This window comes from Silene latifolia, chromosome 6 (assembly GCF_048544455.1).
Source record: "Silene latifolia isolate original U9 population chromosome 6, ASM4854445v1, whole genome shotgun sequence".
NCBI lineage: Eukaryota > Viridiplantae > Streptophyta > Magnoliopsida > Caryophyllales > Caryophyllaceae > Silene > Silene latifolia.
The window spans coordinates 127,770,696-127,795,397 of record NC_133531.1 but is presented as its reverse complement, the minus strand read 5'-3'; the positions used below and the strand labels follow the sequence as shown (position 1 = coordinate 127,795,397).

The window sequence follows — 24,702 nt, the reverse complement described above, 5'->3', positions numbered from 1 at the left end:
ATCGGCTACCTCGTGCCCAAGTTAATATGAATTTGGATCTCAGAATCATTTATCATAGTTGGGTAGAGGTCACTATGTAAATGCTTTACTTGTTATTTACAAGTATTATTATAACGATAAATGTTTTGTTTTCATTATTCCGTTATCATTATGTTCTATTTCTTTACCACAATTCATATACGATATCATTTCGATTTTTAATTCGAATCTCCATTAAAACATTGTAACTAAAGACAAATATGAATTTGCTTCTAAAACCTCATATGGACCATTGCTAAAGATCTCTTTGTGAAAAGTGTAGATAGAAGTTATTCATTATCAAAAAGGCTTTTGATTATTGACTAACATGTCTAATTACAATGGATAGTTATTCATATACTTAATTGAATTAAGTACTTTGAAACGTTAAATTGTTTTGGTAATTAGATTTGTGAGAAATCGTAATTGACCAAAATAACGCAACCACTTCAATGAAAGTTTTAAGACTAAACAAATAAATTGAAGAGTAGTCTTCATAAGATTCAACTTTGCTTCTCTAAGTAAAGATTCATTGAAATGAGTGGGATCATTCTCTTAAACCATTAAGAAAAGGACGAGGTTCAAGAAGTAAAGATTAGAATGGAATTGACAAGACAAAGGTAAAAGTAAAGACTAAACCTATCAATTCCAACCGATAAAATTTCCATTGTCTTAATTGTTGGACGCTAGAAAGGAAACTACCCCAAATTATTGAAGAATCAACAAGTTAGTTGTGGGACATCTAATGGGACCTTCTTCTTTAAATGTTTATTTGATTGACATAAAATTTTGCTAGTACTACCTCGTCAATATTAGAAACCAATGGTGGTTTTCATCATTGTATTTGATACATAGGATGATTAGAATATGACGACTAGCAACAATGATGTTGAGAGATAGAGTCATTGTGTACTCAATCTAGTTTTTGGGTTTAGAGTTGTACTTAATTGTGACTATTAAGTACATAAACTCTAAATAAGAATATAAACTTGTTAAGATACAAAAGAGGTTTCACTTTTGTGACCCTATACACCATGATTTGATGTATGGCTAGCCCATTATCAAGGTGATTATATTCTAAACCAAACTAGAATGATATATCATGAAGATGATGCAAGACTCAAATTGGTAACCCAAAGATTAAACCTTAGATTCTGGAATGATGAACGCAAAGAGTTATCGAGTACTCTTGAAACCATGAGATCTTATGGTATATGCGTATCTTGTATTCAAAGCAAGATGTCTCGTGCCTTTTGGTTTAAAAGGAGATCGAGGTTGTAAATCATTGATCCAGAATAGGTTGATCATTTTCTTTTACTAACGATTTAAGTTGACACTAATGTGTTCACTTAATAAGGTAAATAGAGAAATCTTTGAAGAAGTTCAAAGAGTTCCATAAATCACGATCTAGTCATGATGGGATTATCAAAGTAAAGACTTTGATATAAGCCAAATTAAATGTGATATAGTATCAAAAGTTAATCTCTCTTAGCACACATTATGGGATAATGTGTGGTTGGATAAAGAAATCAAACCCTATTCGATATAGTTTGAACTTTAATCAAGTTACTTTGAGTTACTTGATCCTTTTGGGGATTTTATCATTTTTGTCTAAATTATTTTTCCACTAAATCTAAAACGAATCATATGAGATATGAAATGGTAGGGTACCATGTTTGTAAGTTTTCAAAAGAAACAAATGCTCATTTTTCCTTACTATAATCACGAGTACAACGGGTTTGTGGCTCGTGAAGCTGTCTTTCTAGAACACAAGTTTATTTCTAGAAGACAGAGTGGGAGAAATTATTCAAGAGCCACAAAGAATGTTATGTCGCAAGAAACTGGTCTTTCTTGGCTACATGAGACGTTTTGTGTAAAGACGTTGTTTCTTCAAAACCTAGGAGGTTAAAGCCATCACTTGTTGAAGATGATGAATTAGTGTTACTTTTAAGAAAAGTAAAGAGCTTAAAGTAAAGAGCTTACAACTTACAATGAAATTGTTTGATTCAAGTTACTTCTGGAAAGTAATGAATAGATGACTTACATGAGAGTGTTTAAGTCACAACTCAATACAAGGCTTAGTGCCATGAAAATCCGAAATAAATTCCGAGTGGAATTGTTGGATATCAAAGAGAGATATCACAGCTTGATTAGTTGCAAAGTGTTTTGCACTATTCGGATCTTCTTAGGGATTGTATTTCATTATGATGATATACGTATTGTAATACTACGGTTTTCTATGTCTATGGGTACTCTATCGAGTTGGGCTTACTCTGTCGAGTAAGTAGTTTTTGACGCAAAACAGTAGTTTGCCTGTAGGGTACTCGATCGAGTAGGTTGGGTACTCGATCGAGTAGGGGGCACTCGATCGAGTACGTTAGTTACTCGATCGAGTAAGTGTGTTTTACGGGGTTGTTTACGGGTTTTGATAATAACGCGAGTTTAATATAAAAGGTTTCCGTCAGTTTATTTCATCACTTTTTAACCTTTCTAAACCTTTCAAAAGAAAGAGGAGTTACGTAGTTCTCTCTCGTCGCGTTGTTGGCAAATCCCTAAGGCTAGGAGTGTCGGATCATCTTGTTCTTTGCATCATAGTGTTCCTTGCGTCAAGGGTAAGATCTGCATACCAATTTTATAGTATTTAGTTGACTTTGTTTAAACCCTAATTTTGGGAATTGGGGGTTTTTATGATTTTTTGATGTTAGATTGTGATTATATGATTATGTGATAGGAGGAGGATTCGTAGAGGAGAGGTTTTGAGACAGCTGTTGAGATCGTCTGCTTGTGTTTGCATTTCAGGTAGGGTTTTCCCTACTCAGTATTAGTCCCATAATGTGTTGGTGGTGATTTGTGATTGTTAATTGTTATCATACGAGTATTGTGACGGTTGTTGGTTTGATTGTTGTTTAATAGTTGTGATTGTTTGTATATGTCTGTGTTCTTCGGGCGCGCGTCCCTGGCTGAGTGGAGTCACTTGCGGGAGTGGATTCACGCCCATTATTCGCCTTCTGTGGAACCCACCACAGAAGGGATGTGCACATTAATGGATTTGGGTTTATCGCTCGACGGAGATGAGCGGGGATTAGGTGGGAACGGCTGCGGTCCCCCACGCGGCGTGGCGTGACTCATTTGCGATGGGCACTCAGCGGGCTACACACTTTAGTGTGTAGTCAGTATTGTGGAGTTGGTGATGGAGTTCGGAGTATATCTGTGACGATTGAGCTGTGTTGTTTGTTGTGTTGTTGGATTATATAAATTGTGTGATTAGTACTGACCCCGTTTAAATGTTTAAAAAAACTATGGTGATCCATTCGTGGGTGGTGAGCAGTTATTGAGCAGGTATAATATGACGCGTATGGGATAGCTGGGATGAGTCATCACATGGCAGTTAGAAGTCTTCCGCTGTGTCAGACGATGTTTTATAGCTTTGATAGTTTTAGCAGTAGACCGTCTGAGAATGTTGTATTTCTTTTTATTAGTTTTGGTTTTGGAACATGTAATCACTTAAACTATATTTACCTTTAAAGTACGTTTCTTTATTGTCTTTTGATTATCATTGCCTCGGAAAACCGAAATGGTAGCACTTCCATGCCTTAAGTGGTCCTGGTAAGGCACTTGGAGTATGGGGGTGTTACAAATGGTATCAGAGCGACGATCCTGAAACCTGTAACCAATGAATCTAATGAACCTAGGGAGTCTAATTAAAATGAACCCAGGGTAAAAGTTGTAGGAGCTAATGCAAAGGCTTGGGAGACGTCCTAAAGTCGCGAACTCGCCCTACAATTTTGAACCGGTCACATGGGATATGAGTCGGGATCGCTATGTGGTTACCTTGTGTGTTGTGTATCTATATAGTAAGGTGTTGTATGAATCGATGGATGCATGCATGTGGAGGATATGAGATGTGTAGTGAAGGATGATGATGATATGATTATATTTGTCGTTGATTGAATACATGAATTGCATGATAGTTGGTTTACAATGTTGTTTTGAATTGTTGGAAAAGTACATGAGAATGATGAATGATGTGGTAGAAAAAGGGAGTAGTTCATATATGATAATATGTGATGAATAATGATGTTGCAGGATGGATGATTTACAATGGGGATATACTAGTAACATGTGATTAGGGGGTGTGATATGATTTTACGTAATTTTGTTTGCATAAAGCTATATAATAAGTTCATATAATTGTCTACTGTTGTATCATATGCACTTGTTAGATGAAGAATGTGATTGAACTAGATGAATTGATTGGAAAAGATGAAGTGGCAATTGCATGAGAATATGAATTTCGTGATTATGAATATGTTTAGGTGACGAAATGGATTTGTAATATTGTTGTATTAGTAACATGGAAATAGGATTTGTAATTGTATGAGTATGTTTTGTTTTACGAAAAGTTATAAAGTTAAAGTATGCGGTAGTACATGGGTGATAAGTTGAATGTTATATGTGCATGATGGAAGTTGTTGTTTGGCTTTTGTAAATAGTAACATGTGGTTAGGGATACTGGTTTTATGAGCATCGAGTTGTTTTTGTTTACCTTGTTGTCGTTTAAGTTGTTTGGAAGTAAAATCAAGTAGTTGTGTTTTTTATTATAGGGAGATTGTCTTTAAACTGTTATAACTTGAGATGCATAAATGATTTTAATGTGATTCCAATTGGAGGTTATAGCTTGTTCTTTTACTATTCTAACGATAGGTCACACGCCCAAAACGACCAAGAATTGAGTGAGTTATGACCGTTTTACGAAAACTGGACAGTGCTGAGAAATGCAGATACTCGATCGAGTGGCCCACACTCGATCGAGTGCACCTTGGTACTCGATCGAGTACCCCTTACTCGATCGAGTAGCCCCGGGTAATTTGTTATACGTGTCTCTGACTTTCACCTACTCGATCGAGTAAGTCATTTACTCGATCGAGTGGCATGTACTCGATCTAGTGACCCCTGTTTTGGGTCATATGCTTAGCTTTTGACTTCGTTGCATATCATGTTTAATTCAAAGGTGTTATATTATTTCTTTATGCATTGTTTTACGTATGTATTGGTCCTGATACGTAAGTTACCCAATCTTAAGATGTAAGGAGTGGCACCTGTGGTGAGTATGAGTTTGGTGGGAGGACATGAGTTATATATGGTTGTGATAGATAGTGGAAAAAGAAAAGGAAGATCGTTATGGCTTAATTGAGACATAGAGCATGTTTTCTGAGATGAGATGAGATGAGTGATATGATTGTGTGTTGAGTAACGTAAAAGTAAGTGAATATGGGCAAGGGGTGATGTGAGTCTAAGGAACGTGAGAAGGAAAGGATTGAGAGTAAGGATGTGGATAGTGGCAACTTGAGATGTGTAAAGAATTATGGAGGGAGATGGTTAGGAGTCGTGTGGATTAAGAATATATATATAATGAAAGGTCGTTTTAGAGGGATTGAGAAGAGTGGTATATATAGTGAACTTAATGGAGACATGTCGCGACGTGGATTCGCAGATAGTGACTGAGTTTGGGAATTTGTGTTATTAAGAGGTGAAACTAACGTGTGATTTCCTTGGGCAATTAACGGTATAAAAAGAATTTTGATTTCTAGAGATGTAAAAAGGGAGATGCAATTGTTTGAACAAGTAAACGTTGATTCTATGGATGAATTAGTGGCAAGGGTGAGTGATCGCATAATAAGAGAATGTCTATGGTAAGAAAGAGTGAGATGATATCGACATGAAATAATGAGATGTGAGTTTTGGAGCAATGAGAAGGTAACCGGAGCACTAAAGAGTTAGGTAGAAGTAATAAGGAGTTGAATGGTTAATTGCTTTTGTCGAGTGTAAAAAGAAAAGAATGAGGGGAGTAAAACTAGGAGAATGTTCACCGGAGTTATGTGATATAAAAGTAAGGAATCGTCGAGATGTATGATACTATCATGAAGATTTGAGTTAACAGTTATGTAGGAGTTCCAGGACGACATGAGAATCATGAGTTTCGAGGAATTAAGTAAAGTAAAAGTTAGGTAAAGAATTTGCACAATATGAGATTTTGGTGGAGAGTTAGATGATGATACAATTAAGAATAGTATCGAGAAGAATGTTGAGGTAATTTTGTTGATGGATTTGATGTTCGTTATTTGGGATGTTAACCAAAGATAGGAAAGAAATCGTGATGTTTAGAGATGAGTGTAAGAGGTTTGATGTCCGGACAGTGGTAGTGTTATGGTTTGTGACTAGTGGTTAAGGGTGATGGTATATTAGAATGGTAGCAATTCTAAAGAGGTTGATTTTGTAGAGACCAGATTGATAGGTATAGTTGTGAGGAAGTATAAGATATGGCTATAGGAGGCGGTTGCTAGTAGTTGAGTAGTAATGGTATGGTTATACTTGGCATTAGGTGATGGTTATGCGAATGGGGAAATATGTTATGAGGGGCATATGAGTTAAACTCGGACGACATGTAACCTTTATCGAGTGGTAACTTACGTGATCAGGATTGACTAGTTGGATGTGATTATGAGTCTATGATGTGCATAATGTTGGTGTGAGGTTCTGACCTCACGATAAGTGGTATGGTGTGATAGTCATAAAGCTGTTAAACTGAGGAAGATTAACAACCTATAAACATTTCAGTAAGCGATTTTAGACATGGAAAGAGAGACTCCTTCTTCTCCAAGTAAACTCTGAAAAATCCAAAAAACACGTTAATTTCTTTCTGTTTTTTCAACTTGCCCATGGCTAAAACGCGAGGTCGTAATAAGCAATCGGTTACTAATGTTACTGTGGTAAATTCAACATCCACTACTAGGGGTTCTGAAGACGTTTCCATTGAGAATTGTGACGCTGTGATCGTAGAGGATATTACAGAGGCGGAGGCGGCTGCGGATGATCAGGAGGGTTATATCTCTGATGAACCTTCAGGTACTCCATCTGTTACTGTTGGTCAATTACTGGATCTTACTGGACAATTGGAAAAACCAGTTTCAACTCCAACTCCTGTAATTGAGGAGCCAATTGCACCTTCAGTTACTGAGTTAGGAATTGGAATGGCAAAAACATGGAGTTCTGTTGCTAAACCCTCCCCTGGTTTACGCCTCCATTATTGTTCTCAAAGTGCTGATTCGCGGGTGGTTGATGTGCTTGAGGATGATGTCTCTGAGGGAATTAGGTTTTGGAACACTACTCTTATGGGGAATTTTTTAGGTTCGAAGCCAAAACTCCCACAGGTTGATGAATTTGTTAAGAAAAACTGGAAGAATGTAACTACGCCTATTGTTCAATACTATAAGAAAGGATGGTATAGTTTCAGGTTTCTTTCTGAGGAAGACATGAATGAAGTTTTGAAAGGTGGACCATGGACAATGGGATCTGGTAATTTGATACTTAAGAAATGGTCACCCAATTTCTCTAAAGAAATGGATTCTGTCTCAATAGTTCCAGTTTGGGTCCTCTTCCCAGATTTGGACCCCTTCATGTGGTCTGAACCAGTATTGAGTAAGATGGCTAGTACAGTGGGTAAACCGCTCTTTGCTGATTTGCCAACTACTTTCAAATCTAAACTCCTATTTGCTCGTGTTTTAGTGGAAGTGGATGTTTCTGGTGACCTTCCCACAACTGTTACTGTCAATTCTCCTTATCATGGGAGAACTGACCAGAGAATTATATATGAATGGTTACCATTCTATTGTCAGTGCTGTAAGAAACTAGGAGATACGAAAGAGCACTTTAAATTCACAAAAATCAACCAGAAATTGGATGAGAAGAGAAAAGCAAAGGGGGTGCAAGAGTACAGACCTGTTGCTAATCCTTCTCCCAGTATTGTAGCACCTGCCTCAGACTGCCAAGTGCTAGGCTCTAACCCTCCTAAGCATGATGTTGGTACAACTGTTGGCTTAGAGGAAAAAATTTCAGACTGTCAGATGGGCTCACCCTCTTCTCTGAAGCCTAATGAGGAGGATGCAGGTTGCATAGTGCTAAAACAGCAAGCTCCAGTTGATCAGGGGTATGGTATGGTGATTGAGAATACTGAATACTGTGTGGAAGTGTCAAATGGTTTTACTCTATTGCAGACGGAAGGGACATCAGGGGCAGATGATTTGATGGTGGCTACTCTGGAAGAGGAACCACCTGATACAAGAGTATGATTATCTCTTCTTGGAACATTAGGGGGTTTAATGACCCAATAAAACAGCAGGAAGTTAGGGGTTATCTCTATAAGAATAAAATTGAGGTGTTAGGACTTCTCGAAACTAGGGTTAAAATAAATAATTCTGCTGATATTACTAGAACTTTCCCTACTTATTGCATCTTAAATAATTACACTCATCACTATAATGGTAGGATATGGGTGTTTCTTGATACTAGGAAGGTTACTTTGATTGCCTCTCATACTCATGATCAATTTGTTCATCTTGATCTCCTTCATAATATTACTAATAAAGTGGCTCATATTACTTTCATCTATGGTAGTAATGATGCTGCTGATAGGGAGAGGCTATGGAATGAGTTAAGAGGATTGGCTGTTAAGGTTAATAATTGGATTCTGCTAGGGGATTTTAACATTGTTAGGGCTGTTGAAGAGAGAATTGGTCCTAATCCTCCTTCTATTACTGATATATTGGCTTTTAATCAATGCTTACTTGATTGTGCTTTGGATGATATGCATAGTTTTGGTTGTGAGCACACTTGGACAAATAAACAAGATGCTGAAACTAGAGTTTGGTCTAGATTAGATAGGGTGGTCATCAACCCTTCCTGGTTAGTACAATATCCTTGTACCCAGGTGAATATATTACCTAGGTTGCACGGACACGCCATTTGTTTTGCCTCCGCGTGTCCGATACGTGTCGGACACGGACACGCATAGGACACGGCTCCAAACGTGTCGGACACTCCAAAAACCGTGTCGTCGGTTTTATTTTAAATGAAGACGTGTCGGACACGGTCCAAGACAGGTGGACACGGTCCGTATTTGGGGGACACGACACTTATGCCTTTTCAATACAACAAATCCCAATTTCATTTCACGATATTTGAATATTACCAATTCCATTTCAAAACATCACCCTCCATCTTACAACCACCAACAGCCTCCCCTCGCCGCCGACACAGGAGCTCCTTACCGTCGCCGTCGGTCTGTTGTCGTCGTCCGTCAACGCCGCAATCAGGTTAATAATTTTCCCCTAATTTATTATTTCTTATTCAAAATCAATTTCCCCTAATTTCTTAATTTAGGGTTTTGCTATACATGATTATTGTGCCGGCCTGTGTCGAGTGTCGTCGACCTCCTTGCATATTCACAGTTATTGAATATTGATTACATTATCCTCAATGATATCCCTTCAATTCATGTTCTTTGTTCAATTGGACAGTATAATGATTGAGTTGAGCATACTTAGAAATTGGGTGTGTTGTGTGAATCACTCAATCCTTACACATGTTTAGTTTCATTTCCATTGAAGTCAAAGTTTTGTCTATTTAGCTTTCAGAATATGGTGTGCAGGAGTAATATTGTTGTTTTTGTGTCGGTCTCACTGTCTGTTTTAGAGACAGAGTGCAGTCAGTATAATTTCAATGATGAATTGATGTTATACCATTTTGAAAACGTGTCTTGGCAGTGGTATAACCAGTGGCTTTGTAGCATTGATTTGTTTGCCCTTTTCATTAGAGTGAGGCAGTGAGTATTGTCATTGTTATACTTATATTCTGCCTTATATACTTGTTATTGCTATTCTTGCTTGGATTGATATTTTGCAGACATTGAAACTATGGATTCAAGTGGGGGTAGTGTTAGTGCTCAAAGTGAGGAGATTGAGGATAATCCTTTGTGGAAATTTGTTGATAAAGGGGAAAAAATATCACAAGGTGGAGGCAATGCCAATTTCAGATGTCACTTTTGCAACATTGTTAAGGGTGGCACTTATACTAGAGTGAGGGCTCACTTGTTGAAAATTCCGGGGAAGGGAGCTAGTGCTTGTGAAAAAGTGTCAAATGATGATTTAGCTAAATTGAGAAAATTAGATGATGCGGCGGAGGCTAAAAAAGAAGCTCTAAAACCAAAAGTTCCTCTTTTTGCTAATGAATTCTCTTCTTCATCTGACGTTAGCTCTAGACAACCACATATCCAAATTGGTAAGAAAAGAAAATCCGCCAATACCATTGCTATGACGTTTAATGTTCAAAGTCGTAACCATTTGGATGCCGAAATTGCTAGAATGTTTTACACGGGAGGGTTGCCTTTTAATCTAGCAAGGAATCCTTATTATGTGAGGTCTTACTCTTTTGCCGCTTCTAACCAAATTCCGGGCTATGTTCCTCCGGGATATAATAAGTTAAGAACAACCTTGCTTCAACAAGAAAAGGAAAATGTTAATAGGTTGCTAGAGCCTATTAAGAGTACTTGGAAAGAGAAAGGAGTTAGTGTAGTAAGTGATGGTTGGAGTGACTCACAAAGAAGACCTTTGATCAATGTCATGGTTGCTTGTGAAAGTGGTCCTATGTTCATGAAAGCGGTTGATTGCTCGGGTGAGGTGAAGGACAAAGAGTATATAGCCGCTTTGCTAAGTGAGGTAATAGATGAGGTTGGTGATCAAAATGTTGTGCAAGTGTTAACGGATAATGCAAGTAATTGTAAAGGTGCGGGGGAGCTAATTGAGGGAAGATATTCACATATATATTGGACGCCATGTGTTGTCCACACACTTAATCTTGCTTTGAAAAACATTTGTGCGGCTAAAAACACTTCTAATAATGAAGAAACTTATAATGAGTGTCATTGGATAACGGAGATTCATGTAGATGCTTTATTTATAAAGAACTACATAATGACACATTCGATGAGGTTAGCAATTTTCAATAAGTTTTCTCCTTTGAAATTGCTTTCCGTTGCCGACACAAGATTTGCTTCTATTGTTGTGATGCTTAAGAGAATGAAACTTCTCAAAACCTCCTTGCAATCAATGGTAGTTAGTGAGGCATGGACTACCTATCGTGAGGATCATCGTGGGCAAGCTGTACTTGTGAGGGAAAGGATCTTAGATGATGGTTGGTGGGACAAAGTTGATTATATCCTTGAGTTCACACGTCCTATTTATAACATGATAAGAGATTGTGACACCGATAGGTCTTCACTTCATTTGGTATATGAGAGGTGGGAGGTTATGTCATTCAAGGTCAAAGAGGCTATTTACAAGCATGAGCATAGGTGTGCAAGTGAAGAGTCCACTTTTTTCAAAGTGGTGGAAAGCATTCTTACAAGTCGTTGGAGTAAAACTAGCACTCCTCTACATAGCTTGGCACATTCTTTGGTTCCAAGGTAACTATACTAACTTATTTTACCATTACTTTTTCAATATTTTTTCCATACATAGTTGCTATACTCCTGCTGAATAGTTGATGTACTCCTCACCCTCTCTTCAGCTTGATCACCTGAACTGCTGGTGGCAGGGTTACTGTATAGGAGATGGACTGGGGTTAAATTAAGTAGACATCGTCTACTGCATTCTGATTGTAGACTTTCGGAAAATTAAGATATTGACCATAGCCTCCAATATGCACCTATTTCTAATCCATAATGCTTGTTTTTTTTTTTCTCTAAGGTTCTACACTCAAAAGTGGCTTGATGAAATTCCCGGCCGAGTTGCTCCACATGTTGATAATGAAGTCTCTTCTTCAAGATTGTCTTGTTTTAGGAGACTTTTCCCTTGTGCGGATGATAGAAGAAAAGCCAACACCGAGTATGCCATCTTTTCGAGAAGAGATAATGATATCTTTAAAGATTTGGAATGTGTAGAAGACATGTCCCTTATGGAAGCAAAGCATTGGTGGGCTACTTATGGTTCCATTGCTCCTCTTCTTCAAGGTTTGGCATTCAAGTTGTTAGGCCAACCTTCTTCTTCTTCTTGTAGTGAAAGAAATTGGAGTATCTACAAGTTTATTCACTCTTGTGCTAGAAACAAGCTTACTCCAAAACGAGCCGAAGACTTGGTAAGAATTCATAATAATTTGCGCTTACTTTCTAGAAATAGTGAAGAGTATTTAAAGGGAAGAACCAAGATGTGGGATGTTGGTGGAGATGAGCATGATAATCTTGATGATGTTGGTTGTCTTGCTCTTGATGTGGCTAACCTCTCCCTTGATGAGCCCGACATGGAAATGATGCTCTTTGGTGATGATGGTGACCTTGGTGACTTTGAAGATGGTGCATCGGGTAATGATGCTTGATGGGGTTTCTAATTTGAAATCTTTCATGCTTTTTATTTAATTTGCAAGACTTTAAAGTTTATTTAAATTTGGCTTTGTAATTTGGAACTTTGTTGTTTGTAAGAATTTGATTTTCATGTATAAGACATTAGTATTGGTTGTTTTACGACTTTTTGAGCTTTAAATGACAAAAGTTTAGATGTTTGTTGTAATGGGATTTAAATTCCCTTTCTTTTAATATGTATATTGGTTTTTTTTTTGCCGTGTCCCGTGTCCTAAAAAATCGGAGTGCCGTGTCCCGTGTCCGTGTCGTGTCCCGTGTCCGTGTCCGTGTCCGTTTTCGTGCAACCTAGTGTATTACCATCTGGCATATCTGACAATTCTCCTCTATTGGTTACTATTCTGGATCCTCATGGATTTAAAAAGCACTTCAGCTATCTCAACTGTTGGGAGGAGCATCCTAGTTATTGTGAGGTGGTTCAGGATGCTTGGGATTTACCTGTTAGAGGCAGTGCTATGTTCAGGATGTTTGCCAAACTTAAAAATGTTAGGCTAAAATTGATTCAGCTCCATAAGAGGAATTATACTGAGATTTCCAAGAGAGTTTCTGAAGCCCAAAATGCTTTGGAAAATTGTCAGCATCAGCTTCAACTCAATCCTCTTGACCCAATTCTTTTTGCTCAGGAGAAAGTGTTATTGCAGGATTACATTCTGCTCAGGAAATCTGAAAGAAGCTCTCTTATCCAAAGAGCTAAAATCCAGAACATCAAGTATAATGATGCTCCCACCAGCTATTATTTCTCCAAAATTGCAGCTAGGAATCATCAAAGTCTTGTTGGAAAAATTAAGGATCGTTTAGGGAATATTAAATAAGGTCTCCCCCAGGTTAATCATGCTTTTACTGACTATTATACCTGGTTATTGGGTCAGAAAGTGCATATTGATACTTCTGAGATGGACAATCTAAAGGGCCCTACTATACTGGAATCTGATTGGGATGGTCTCTGTAAAATGGTAGAGGATGCTGAAATAAAGAATGCTTTGTTCTCTATTGGATTCAATAAGAGCCCAGGGCAGGATGGTTTCTCTGCTCAATTTTTTAAAAAATCTTGGGATATCATTAAGCATGACTTCTGTAATGCTATAAAGGCTTTCTTCAGGTCTGGTTCTCTATCTAAGCAAGCTAATACCACATTGCTTGCCCTCATTCCTAAGAAAAATGTTGTGGATACTGTGATGGATTACAGGCCTATAGCATGTTGCACGGTTTTTTATAAGACTATTAGAAAAATCCTTTGTTCTAGATTGCAACCCCTACTACCTGGCATTGTAGGTAAAGAACAAGGTGCTTTTGTGACTGGGCGTAGCATTTTTGAGAATATTATGCTCACCCAATCTTTGATTAAAGGGTATGGACAGAAGGGTATCTCTCCAAGGTGCCTCATTAAGGTTGACATAAAGAAGGCCTTTGACTCCCTTCAGTGGGATTTCATTAGGAAAATGTTACAAATCTTCAATTTTCCTTTACAATTTCAAACTTGGATCATGGGCTGCATTACTTCTACATGGTTTAGTTTGAAGCTTAATGGTGATCATGTGGGATTTTTTAAAGGAGAAAGTGGTCTTAGGCAAGGGGACCCCCTTTCTCCTTTTCTATTTGTTATGAGCATGGAGGTTTTGTCACGCATCTTAAGAGTCATTCACCAGAAGCACCAGGTTACTTACCATCCAAAGTGTGGCAAATTGGGTTTGAATCATTTGATTTTTGCAGATGACCTAATGTTGTTTGTTAGAGGGGATCTACCTTCTGTTCTTGCTGTAACTGAGTCTTTGAACTCTTTTGCACAAATGTCTGGTTTACATGCTAATCCTGAGAAAACCAGCATCTATATGGGAGGGATTAATCCTGGTATTAAGCAAGCTATACTTAATAGTACTGGATACACTGAAGGAGATTTCCCCTTTAGATATTTGGGTGTCCCATTAAATGAAGGCAAGCTCAACAAAGCAATGTTTGCTGATCTCCTCACCAAAGTTCAGAAGGCCTTGCATCATTGGTCTAACTATAAACTGTCCTATGCTGGAAAGATAAGCCTACTCAATTCTGTTATCCTTGGGCTTGAACAATTCTGGTGCTCTACTCTTTTGATTCCTAAAGGAGTGATCAAACTCATTACTACTTATTGCAGAAATTTCCTATGGAATGCTGAAGAGGGGCATAGGAAACTTATTCTTAAAAGTTGGACGTCTTGCTGCAACCCTTACCAGGAAGGAGGATTTAATATCAAAGAAGTTTTAGCTTGGAATAAATGTCTTATTTGTAAATGGATTTGGCATATTGTGCAGCATTATGACAGTTCTTGGGTTACCTGGAATTTCACTTATAATATAAAATCTGGGGATTTTTGGACTATGGAACCTAAGAGCTACCATTCAAAAAGTTGGCGTTGCATTCTTAAAGTTAGAAATGATTTATTGGAAATTGCATGAGGGATTCCAGAGGCTATTGCTGTCCTTAAAGATTGTATGCAGCAGAATAAGCTCAAACTCCATCTGTTGTATGACAAATTCAGATGCAAAGGGAGGATTGTTAGCTGGGCAAGGATAATCTGGACTCGTGTTGTACTCCCTAAACATAGTGTTTTTACTATGCTTGCTATGCAGCAGAGACTTGCTACTGTGGATCAGCTTCAGAGGAGACATATAATGCTTGTGAACCGCTGTGTGTTATGCAAGAAACAGTGTGAGACTCATCAGCATTTGTTCTTCAAATGCAGATTTTCTGCCTCAGTTTGGCAAGGTATACTAGCTTGGATGAATGTAACAGATAGAACAATGAATCTCAAAAAGGAATTGCATTGGATTGTTGCTAGGAGGCACAGTAGGCATTGGAAGGCTAAATGGTTCGTCAGCTGCCTCAGTGCTGTGGTTTACAGCCTATGGGAAGAAAGAAATTTGCGAATTTTCCAGGGGTTGGAGCATGATAGTGCCTATATTATTAGAAAAGTTCAGTATGTCGTAAACATCAGGCTATTGTTTGTCATTCATTCATCATTGGATGATGGCATAATTGAGTCTATAAATGTATGAGTCGTCTAAGTTTATTGGTTATCCTTTTGTAAGATTTGCCTTTTATTCCCTATATGGATGAATATACGGCTTGCTTTCTTGCAAAAAAAAAAAAAAGTTGTTATCTGAATGTTCTGTAATATATGTTGGGTACGGTAGACTAAAGGAATGAGGATCAAAAGGTAATAATTTGATTGATCTGGCATGGATAGTTAAAATCGTATGTGTATTGATGATACATGTTTATTCCGTGAAAAGGTATGGATGATGTTCATGAGATTCTTGTATGTTTATTCCGTATAATATGTTGTGTTATAATCTAGTAAAACGGTTTTGAGTGAGTTTTCTTGTTCGAAATGTCATACTGAGTCAGTGTTTATGGGAATTATATGTGATTGTGATGTTTATCGATGTGGTTGTTGTGCCTCGAGTGGTGATCCGGGCATGGTACTTCATGTTGTGATGCGGGCATTTTCGCATCATGGTGCGGTGCGTTGTTGGTGGCGGTGTTGCGATGCCGTCACCGGTTGTGGTAGAGTAGGCGGGATGATTATGATTCGAGTTTCGACAGTACATACCAGTTATACATAGATTGTTGTTTTGTTTAATGTTGCTCCCTGCGAGTTTCAGTTTGTGCAGATAGACAGTTGTCTTGTTTATTGATGTTTTCTTTACCAGGTTAAGTTTGGGAATGAGGGTAGAGTATGATATGAAATAGAGTTGTATATGTTTTCGTTGTTGTCATGGTATAGTGATATTCTGTTGATGGGACACGGTTGTGAGAGGTTGTTACAGTAATTTTGATCTTGTTCTAGATAAGGCTTTAGTAGACATGGTAATGGCAAGTGATTCGTAAAACATGTGTGGTAATGACCTGAAAGATGCAGGTGGTTCATAATCCTTTGTTGAGACAGTGAGTGTAGGGTGTTGGGGAATTAGTGTCATGTTAAGTTATGTATGAGTTTTGCGGTAATGAAGGAAAGAACTTGAGGATCTAGTGTGAGTGTACGTAACGAGTGTGGATCGTGAGTTATGCTTTTGGGAGATAGGTGCTTTACATAGAGAGGTATGTTGTTTTGCAGTAATAATGGAGAGTTAGTATGGTGATTTTGCTACGAGTTTTATGGTATAGGTTAGGTGGTGTGCCGAATGAGTTGAGGTATGAGAATTGTTTAAGTAAGAGAGCCTTAGATATATGCATGGCGAGTGTTTAGAGTATAGGTGGTTATCTTTGACATGCGGTGGTGATGAGAATAATGAGAAGATATAGCTAGGATCTAGTATTAGTGAGTTACGAAGACGTAACATTTATCTTAAGAGGAGTAGGATGCGACAAGGAGAGTTTAATGGTTGTACAGGTCGTAGTAGATTTGGAAGTTTGAGTCTTGATGTAGAATAAAAGATTGATTCGTGTTGTGGTTGATTTTGTTAAAGGTCATGACCGTGCTTGTAGTAGTGTAATGTTTAGGAATGGGAGAATATTTCAATAGTGTTGACAGTTGGATGATGATATTATGAGTGTGAGTAAACTTCGAGGACGAAGTTCCTTTTAAGGGTGGTAGAATGTAACATTCCGTTTGATGTCTATGATTGTCTTGATATTGGATTTGCTAGTGGATGATATATTACGGAGCTAGCAGCGTTTGTGGACGGTAGTTGGTAGTGTATGGGGTTAGTGTCAAGAGATATATAATGGAGTTGGTACGATATCGTGAGCCATGTTGTGGAGGTAGGAATAGTTGGTGGAGTTGGTGTTACGAGTTCATGTTTGGTCGGTTGGGGTTTTGTTTTGAGTTCTTAGTTGCGTTGTTGTGTCTTGATCGAGTTAGTATGTTTGTTTTTGAGTATGGGTTGAACTTCGGGGACGAAGTTCTTTTTAAGGAGGGAAGACTGTAATACTACGGTTTTCTATGTCTATGGGTACTCTATCGAGTTGGGCTTACTCTGTCGAGTAAGTAGTTTTTGACGCAAAACAGTAGTCTGCCTGTAGGGTACTCGATCGAGTAGGTTGGGTACTCGATCGAGTAGGGGGCACTCGATCGAGTACGTTAGTTACTCGATCGAGTAAGTGTGTTTTACGGGGTTGTTTTGACGGGTTTTGATAATAACGCGAGTTTAATATAAAAGGTTTCCGTCAGTTTATTTCATCACTTTTTAACCTTTCTAAACCTTTCAAAAGAAAGAGGAGTTACGTAGTTCTCTCTCGTCGCGTTGTTGGCAAATCCCTAAGGCTAGGAGTGTCGGATCATCTTGTTCTTTGCATCATAGTGTTCCTTGCGTCAAGGGTAAGATCTACATACCAATTTTATAGTATTTAGTTGACTTTGTTTAAACCCTAATTTTGGGAATTGAGGGTTTTTATGATTTGTTGATGTTAGATTGTGATTATATGATTATGTGATAGGAGGAGGATTCGTAGAGGAGAGGTTTTGAGACAGCTGTTGAGATCGTCTGCTTGTGTTTGCATTTCAGGTAGGGTTTTCCCTACTCAGTATTAGTCTCATAATGTGTTGGTGGTGATTTGTGATTGTTAATTGTTATCATACGAGTATTGTGACGGTTGTTGGTTTGATTGTTTTTTAATAGTTGTGATTGTTTGTATCTGTCTGTGTTCTTCGGGGCGCGTCCCTGGCTGAGTGGAGTCACTTGCGGGAGTGGCTTCACGCCCATTATTCGCCTTCTGTGGAACCCGCCACATAAGGGATGTGCACATTAATGGATTTGGGTTTATCGCTCGACGGAGATGAGCGGGGATTAGGTGGGAACGGCTGCGGTCCCCCACTGGCGGCGTGGAGTGACCTCGGCATGCGATGGGCACTCGCAAGGCTACACACTTTAGTGTGTAGTCGGTATTGTGGAGTTGGTGATGGAGTTCAGAGTATATCTGTGACGATTGAGCTGTGTTGTTTGTTGTGTTGTTGGATTATATAAATTGTGTGATTAGTACTGACCCCGTTTAAATGTTTAAAAAAACCGTGGTGATCCATTCGGGGGTGGTGAGCAGTTATTGAGCAGGTATAATATGACGCGTATGGGATAGCTGGGATGAGTCATCACATGGCAGTTAGAAGTCTTCCGCTGTGTCAGACGATGTTTTATAGCTTTGATAGTTTTAGCAGTAGACCGTCTGAGAATGTTGTATTTCTTTTTATCAGTTTTGGTTTTGGAACATGTAATCACTTAAACTATATTTACCTTTAAAGTACGTTTTTTTATTGTCTTTTGATTATCATTGCCTCGGGAAACCGAGATGGTAGCATTCCATGCCTTAAGTGGTCCTGGTAAGGCACTTGGAGTATGGGGGTGTTACACGTATAACGAGTGAATCTAAAACCCACTTCTTCAATTAGAAGGAATGTATTCAATACATGTCATGAGTTTTGTAGATTCTTGCAATCCTAAGATAATGTGAAACTTAAGAGAGGGTCTTAAGTAGGACATCAATGAGTTGGAATCAATGTTTTTGATCATGTTATAAAAATTTTCTCGATAGGTTGAGAAGTTGTGTTTATACATGAAGTTTAGTGGGAGTTACGGTAATTTTAATTAGTCTTATATGTGGATGACATATTGATCATTGCGAACGATTTAAGACTTTTGGAGAAATATAGTACATCTTTAATATCCGGATTTATGGAGATAAATCTACATGATATTAATAAAGAGTCTTATGTTGATAAGATTCATGACTAGTTCAATCGAGTTGAACATATTTGATTGATTTCATTTGCTTCCGCTGCCGAATCAATTAAATAGGAAATGATGTATAACACTTCATATACTTTGAGTATGATGAATTGTTTCAAAATCGAATTTAAGTAATAGTTACCAACTAAGCCATAAGGATTACTCTCAAGTGCTTGAAGAAGCAGTAAGGGTGTAAAATCAAAGTGTTTTTGATGCAATTTTGTGTAAGGGTGTTACACAAATGACAATTGACAATTGAGATTGCGCATGGTTTCTGACAAAACCATAATCAAAACACATCAGGATGGTTAAGATACCATTATGGCTATGTTATTTAAGAAATAGATTTTCTAGAATCGTTCTAGGCAATAAAGAACAATGAGAGATACTTACAATGGAAATTGAGTACACTTGCAATCATGAGATGTGCGAGAGGGATAGGTCCCGCACACTGTGAAAACAGTGGGAGCTATTCTAAGGCTTGAGAGCTTATGTCTAGATTGGATCTAGACACGTACTCAGAAAGCTTTGTAATGCAAATGTATACATTACAAAGGAAAACTAGTATGTAGTAAGGTACAAGAAGTTGATAAAACCTACTAACCAAAGCCTTCTCATGGGCTTAACATGATGAGTCATGTCATATGTCATTTCAATTGAATTGAGATGAACAACTACATATAAGATGAAAATGGATTATAAAAATATGAAGTATTAATCAGGTATTGACTATTCATATGAGATAATCACATTTGTCGTTCGAGTTTTTAAATCTGAAAACTCCTTTTATACCTTGTTACATCCAAACGGGTTGTAGAGACAATTGAACCTCGTTAAAGTGAACTCGGATTAACATAGTATTCGCCCATAGTCACTTGTATGAGGTGACGTCTCGAAGTGACTAGAGTGTGATGCGATTGATGGCAAGTTCAGTGCCATACAGTCATGCGAGATGACTAGTCGATCACATAGGCAGACTGTTAGGAACACTTTGTCGGGCCTTATGACCGCTTATAGAGTTCTGGCAAATTTATATAGCCTGGTCGTGGCGAGAGCTACTATAGTATTCAAATGAGTCGATTCTTTTGACTAAAGACTGTTCGCCTAAGATGGCACAGTTTCAGATTAACTTTGATTTATGTTACTACGACCTTCGTAAATGGGGTCAAATGGTCGTATTTTGGGTTATGACGGCTGTGGCTAGTCGAAGGGAATGAGTGCGATAGGAATTGTCCACCCCATGTCAGGGTTATAACAATATCTCAGGTCCACTCGAGGAGTAATGAACTAGAAATGCGTGGCCACGCTCGGAAGGTATCTATGCTAGATAATTCCGGTCAATCAGTTATTCTCCAGATCGAGGAAACCACTCTAGATATGATCACTTGCAAGTACGACCTGAAAGACACCTTGCATTGAGTGGGAGATAGTAATAGGACAAGAGAATCGGTGACGCACACTTGTCGAGGACAAGTGGGAGATTGTTGGAATATGTGTCCTCCGACAATAATGCGATCACAACTGTCGATCATGATAATCACATGTTTAAATCTCATTTTAAGAATGCACGTGGGAAGTAATATTTTACAGTCAACTGGTCCACACATATCGGTAATGATTGGCTGACTAGAGTTTGACATTACTGTCGTGCGACGGTGGTGATCATTTGATCCCCTTAGGTCATACCTATAGGGAAATACTCTTAATTGATTATCTAATTAATCGTATGCCGATACGAGTTAATTAAATTGCTTAAAATTGACGGATGATTTTGTGAGTAAAGTTAACGTATCTTATTGTAATTTGATTAAATGAGACACGGTCTAAGTAATCAAATTGTTTTATTACTTGGATAAAATTATTGTTTACGAAACAATTGATATTGAATTGAGATTGAATGAATGATTTATTATAAATACAAGATGTTGTGATTTATATTTGATAAACCATTTTGGTACAAGTAGTTACGAATTACTAGTCGATATTGTATATGACATACTTTATGAGTATGTTGATTTTTAATATGTTAATAATACATTACAATTTCACATGTCAAGTAACATGTCACATTTGTCACAATTGACAAATGACAAAATAAAATGGACCTCCCATTTTATAGATATGTACCGAAATATTGGAGGGAGTTAGTGGAAAAATTGTGTTAATTGTTTTAAGTGGGAAACACAATGATGAAAGCTAACTACTAGCCATGCAACCCTATAGCTTTTGAGAAGAGCAACTATTGCATGCATTGGGCTTAAAATCCCCCCCCCTCCAACCGGTTTTCTCTAGTGAGGCCAAGAGGTTTTTCCTCTACAATTATTCATTCACTCTTATCATTTTTCTAGTGTAAGAAATTATCTTACTCTCTACAATTTGTGAAAATTCTAGAGAAATAAACTCACTAATCTCTTCTCTCTCAACCGAAAAACAAGAGAGAACAAAATATTTTGTGTCAAAATTTTAAGTAAGACTAATCCTAATACTAGATCATATTATTTTAATCTTTAAGAGTATTCCTTGGGTATTCATCTTTGGGAGGGATTCTATCCTTGAATCCTTGTTCATCCATTATTGGAAAGCTCAAGAACTAACAAGAAGGAGATCTTGTTGGTGCCCATAAAATCGAAATTATCATTGTAAGGGTTGATGATTTCTTCTCTTTTAATTTAAGTTTGCATGCATAAGATTTGCAATTTATTTTATGACTAAATAATTTCTCACATATATGAATATGTAAATTAATGAGATTAATGGATTTCTAACAGATATTAAGTGTTTGCAATAAATTTAGAGTGATTTCTTATAGTAGTCTTGTAATACATAAATATTCTCTATTTGGTATTCACTTAAAAATAATTCCAAATTCTAGTATCCATGTAGGTTCGGGGGATCCTAACCTATAATTTTTCTTTTTTAATGTGGTTAACTATAATTTTACATGAAATAAAATGAAGCAAAGAAAGACACAAATTATACAGTGACATTTTATTTTGGTTGAAAAGTATAGACGGACACAAATTATACACTCGATCGTTTTTCCTATGGAACAACTACCACTTAAGGTGCATGATATCCTTCTAACAATTATACCAATATGAAGGTAAATATCAATAATCAAGGCTTAATGAAAGCACTACGTTTTCTGATGCAAAATGTAAGGAAGTTAAAAAATAAATTCAAAAGTAATTTTTCTTCAAAAATTATCCAATACATCTATTTTAAACTAACAGAAATCGCTAAAGCAAAGTAATTTAATTGTTAAAAATTACATCAGCTAAGCTAGAGGGCTTGTTGACAAAAAAAAATCAAGAAAAAAAAAATCTTGTACGCTGCATCAATAGAGTTCCAAGACGTAATAGAGGAGTCAGAATGGCCCTTATTATGCATCCATGGAAAATCCCGCTAACATGACTATTCGGTGGTTGTACGTGACCTTAAAGCACATGTTTTTCTATTATGTCCTATGTTTCGACATATACTACATGTTACTTTACCGCGAACTGTGTCATCCATCTCATTTTTCAATCGTTTAGAACGTGGTCGTCCTCGCCCTCTTCTTTGACCCTCGTCAACAATTATTGTCGGGCCATTGTATGGTGCCCAATTATCTTCGTCAGGGATTGGATGAAACCTTGCGCTATATGAGTTCAAGTACTCTTCGGAAGAAAAAAATGAATCCACAAATTGACTCCAGGACAAACTGTAAGCTCGACAAACAGACAAGATATGAGAACATGGATACTTGTATATCTGAAGCTTTTTGCATGTACATGTTCGTTGGCTAAAATTTACCGTCTGTGTATGAGAGCCCTTTCCTTGCCCTCTATCACCCTTCCCAGTTCTTACTTGGTATACTCCATCTTCATGGTGAAATATTGTTACCTTGTGATGAACCGATTTCTCAATATTCCGATCCAAAATTTTAGTTATCCTTTCAGCATATGAATGACCTTCTTGTTGTCTTTTACGTGCCCAACCGCGTCTTTCCACAAAATATGCATTAACGCGATAGAAAGACAGCTTTACAAGGGCGGTAATTGGTAGAAAACGAGCACCCTTCATCACATTATTGAACACTTCAGCCAGATTGGTTGTTTTTATACCATACCGTAACCCGCCATCATGACATATCGACCATTTGCACTGTGGAATCTCACTCAAATATCGTCGTGCTTCTATATTGATCTCCCCGATTTTATTAAAACCTCTAATGAACTTCTTATCTTGGTGTTGTTCAGCTGTCCAACCGCATTGATTTTTCAATTCCTTGCTCTTGAACTGAGTATTTACGTTGGAGACTAAATGACGGATACATAATCTATGGTAGGCATATGGTTCTTCCCATCCACTGTTGGGTTCACTCATAGCTTTCATTATACCTGGATGTCGATCTGAAATTACGCAAATGCCCATTCTCTGTGTCACAAACCTCCTGATACATGCCATAAACCAAGACCAACTACTACCATTTTCACCTTCAACAATAGCGAAAGCAAGTGGGAACAACTGATTGTTAGCATCTGTACCCATACCAATTAACAACGTACCCTTGTACTTACCGTACAAATGAGTACCATCAATTGTAATAATTGGTCGACAATGATTAAATCCAACAATAGATGGTCCAAATGCCCAAAATACACGTTGAAAAATCTCTACCCCAGCTGTAGTCGTCTTTTGGTTAGTGAAGTGAACAATTGTTCCGGGATTTGCTTCTTTAAGTGCTTGCATAAATTTTGGAAGAAGCTGGAATGACTCTTCCCAATCGCCAAAAATTTCGGCAATCGCCCTTTGTTTTGCCATCCATGCTTTCTTATATGAGATTGTGTAATTGAATTGTTGTAATATAACCTCAATTATGCCTTGAACACGAATAGATGAATCAGCCTCCACAAGATTTCTTATATGTCGGCTAACAATTTTTGAATGCAAGTTCACGTGATCCTTTGGAATGATGTCACTTAAACATGTGTTTGAATGAGGACCTTTATATGTGACAATTGTAAAGACATCCGCGTGTGTACTTTTTTTACTTGCTCTAAGATGCCAAGTACACCCCACCGGTTTTCTCCCACACTTGAATGTTACTGTGTGTGGTCTTGAGTCGGCTACTTTATATTGATGATTCCTTTGTATCGAGTAACTAGCAATTGCATCCGTCAATGTCATCTTTGTAGAGAATTCCTGACCAACTAAGAATTCATCTCCGGGTTTGTAAGATAACATAGTCGTCCAAGTCCTCCAATTATCTATTTGAGAATCATCTAATTCACCTATGTGAGTAAAATTTGTAACTGGAGCACCCTGTTCAACATCCTCATCACTATTATCATCATCATAATTTATTGCATCCAAGTCTTCATTAGCATCCTCCGCCTCCTTATCTGTTTCCTCCTCGTCAAGATAATTACCACCACCGATAGATACAAATTGATCATCTTTCTCAACATTACCAAAAGAATTATGAGCACTAGGTCCAATTTGATCACAAAAATAATCATCATCCATTAACATTCTTGTAAACAATCCATTGTATTTGTCCATAACTTGTGCATTGTAGCATAGAAACTATATTATCTTTTTATTGAAAAAACCATTAGCAATATACTCATGGACACCCTATTAAGAAGATTTCATCATCCAATTGTCTACTTCTTTGCGACAACTTGCTAAAATCATTGATCATATGAAAACAATCAATCATGATTAATTTGTTTGATATGCACAAATTTTTTTTTT

General features: G+C 37.5%; 3 protein-coding genes across 3 annotated transcripts; 2 read left to right on the top strand and 1 right to left on the bottom strand.

Moving 5' to 3' along the window:
• Window positions 1-8,853: 8,853 nt before the first annotated feature.
• Window positions 8,854-12,535, top strand: LOC141658985 (uncharacterized). Its single transcript, XM_074465691.1, has 3 exons — window positions 8,854-9,170; window positions 9,760-11,317; window positions 11,601-12,535. The coding sequence occupies exons 1-3, from the start codon at window positions 8,927-8,929 to the stop codon at window positions 12,223-12,225; spliced, it is 2,427 nt and encodes an 808-aa protein (XP_074321792.1). The 5' UTR covers window positions 8,854-8,926; the 3' UTR covers window positions 12,226-12,535.
• Window positions 12,536-14,730: 2,195 nt separating this feature from the next.
• LOC141588652 (uncharacterized) lies at window positions 14,731-15,294 on the top strand. Its single transcript, XM_074410084.1, has one exon. The coding sequence runs from the start codon at window positions 14,731-14,733 to the stop codon at window positions 15,292-15,294; it is 564 nt and encodes a 187-aa protein (XP_074266185.1).
• Window positions 15,295-22,374: 7,080 nt separating this feature from the next.
• On the bottom strand, window positions 22,375-24,477 carry LOC141588651 (uncharacterized). The gene has a single exon (XM_074410083.1). It carries the CDS (start codon window positions 24,475-24,477, stop codon window positions 22,375-22,377), a length of 2,103 nt encoding a protein of 700 aa, XP_074266184.1.
• Window positions 24,478-24,702: the final 225 nt, after the last annotated feature.

Bases quoted from the DNA above. Each gene is read 5' to 3' on its own strand.
- LOC141658985 (XM_074465691.1), top strand. From the start codon at position 8,927: ATGAAGACGTGTCGGACACGGTCCAAGACAGGTGGACACGGTCCGTAT. The intron at 9,171-9,759 runs GTTAATAATTTT...GATATTTTGCAG, and splicing joins TCCGTCAACGCCGCAATCAG to ACATTGAAACTATGGATTCA. The intron at 11,318-11,600 runs GTAACTATACTA...TTTTTCTCTAAG, and splicing joins GCACATTCTTTGGTTCCAAG to GTTCTACACTCAAAAGTGGC.
- LOC141588651 (XM_074410083.1), bottom strand. From the start codon at position 24,477: ATGTTAATGGATGATGATTATTTTTGTGATCAAATTGGACCTAGTGCT.
- LOC141588652 (XM_074410084.1), top strand. From the start codon at position 14,731: ATGCAGCAGAATAAGCTCAAACTCCATCTGTTGTATGACAAATTCAGA.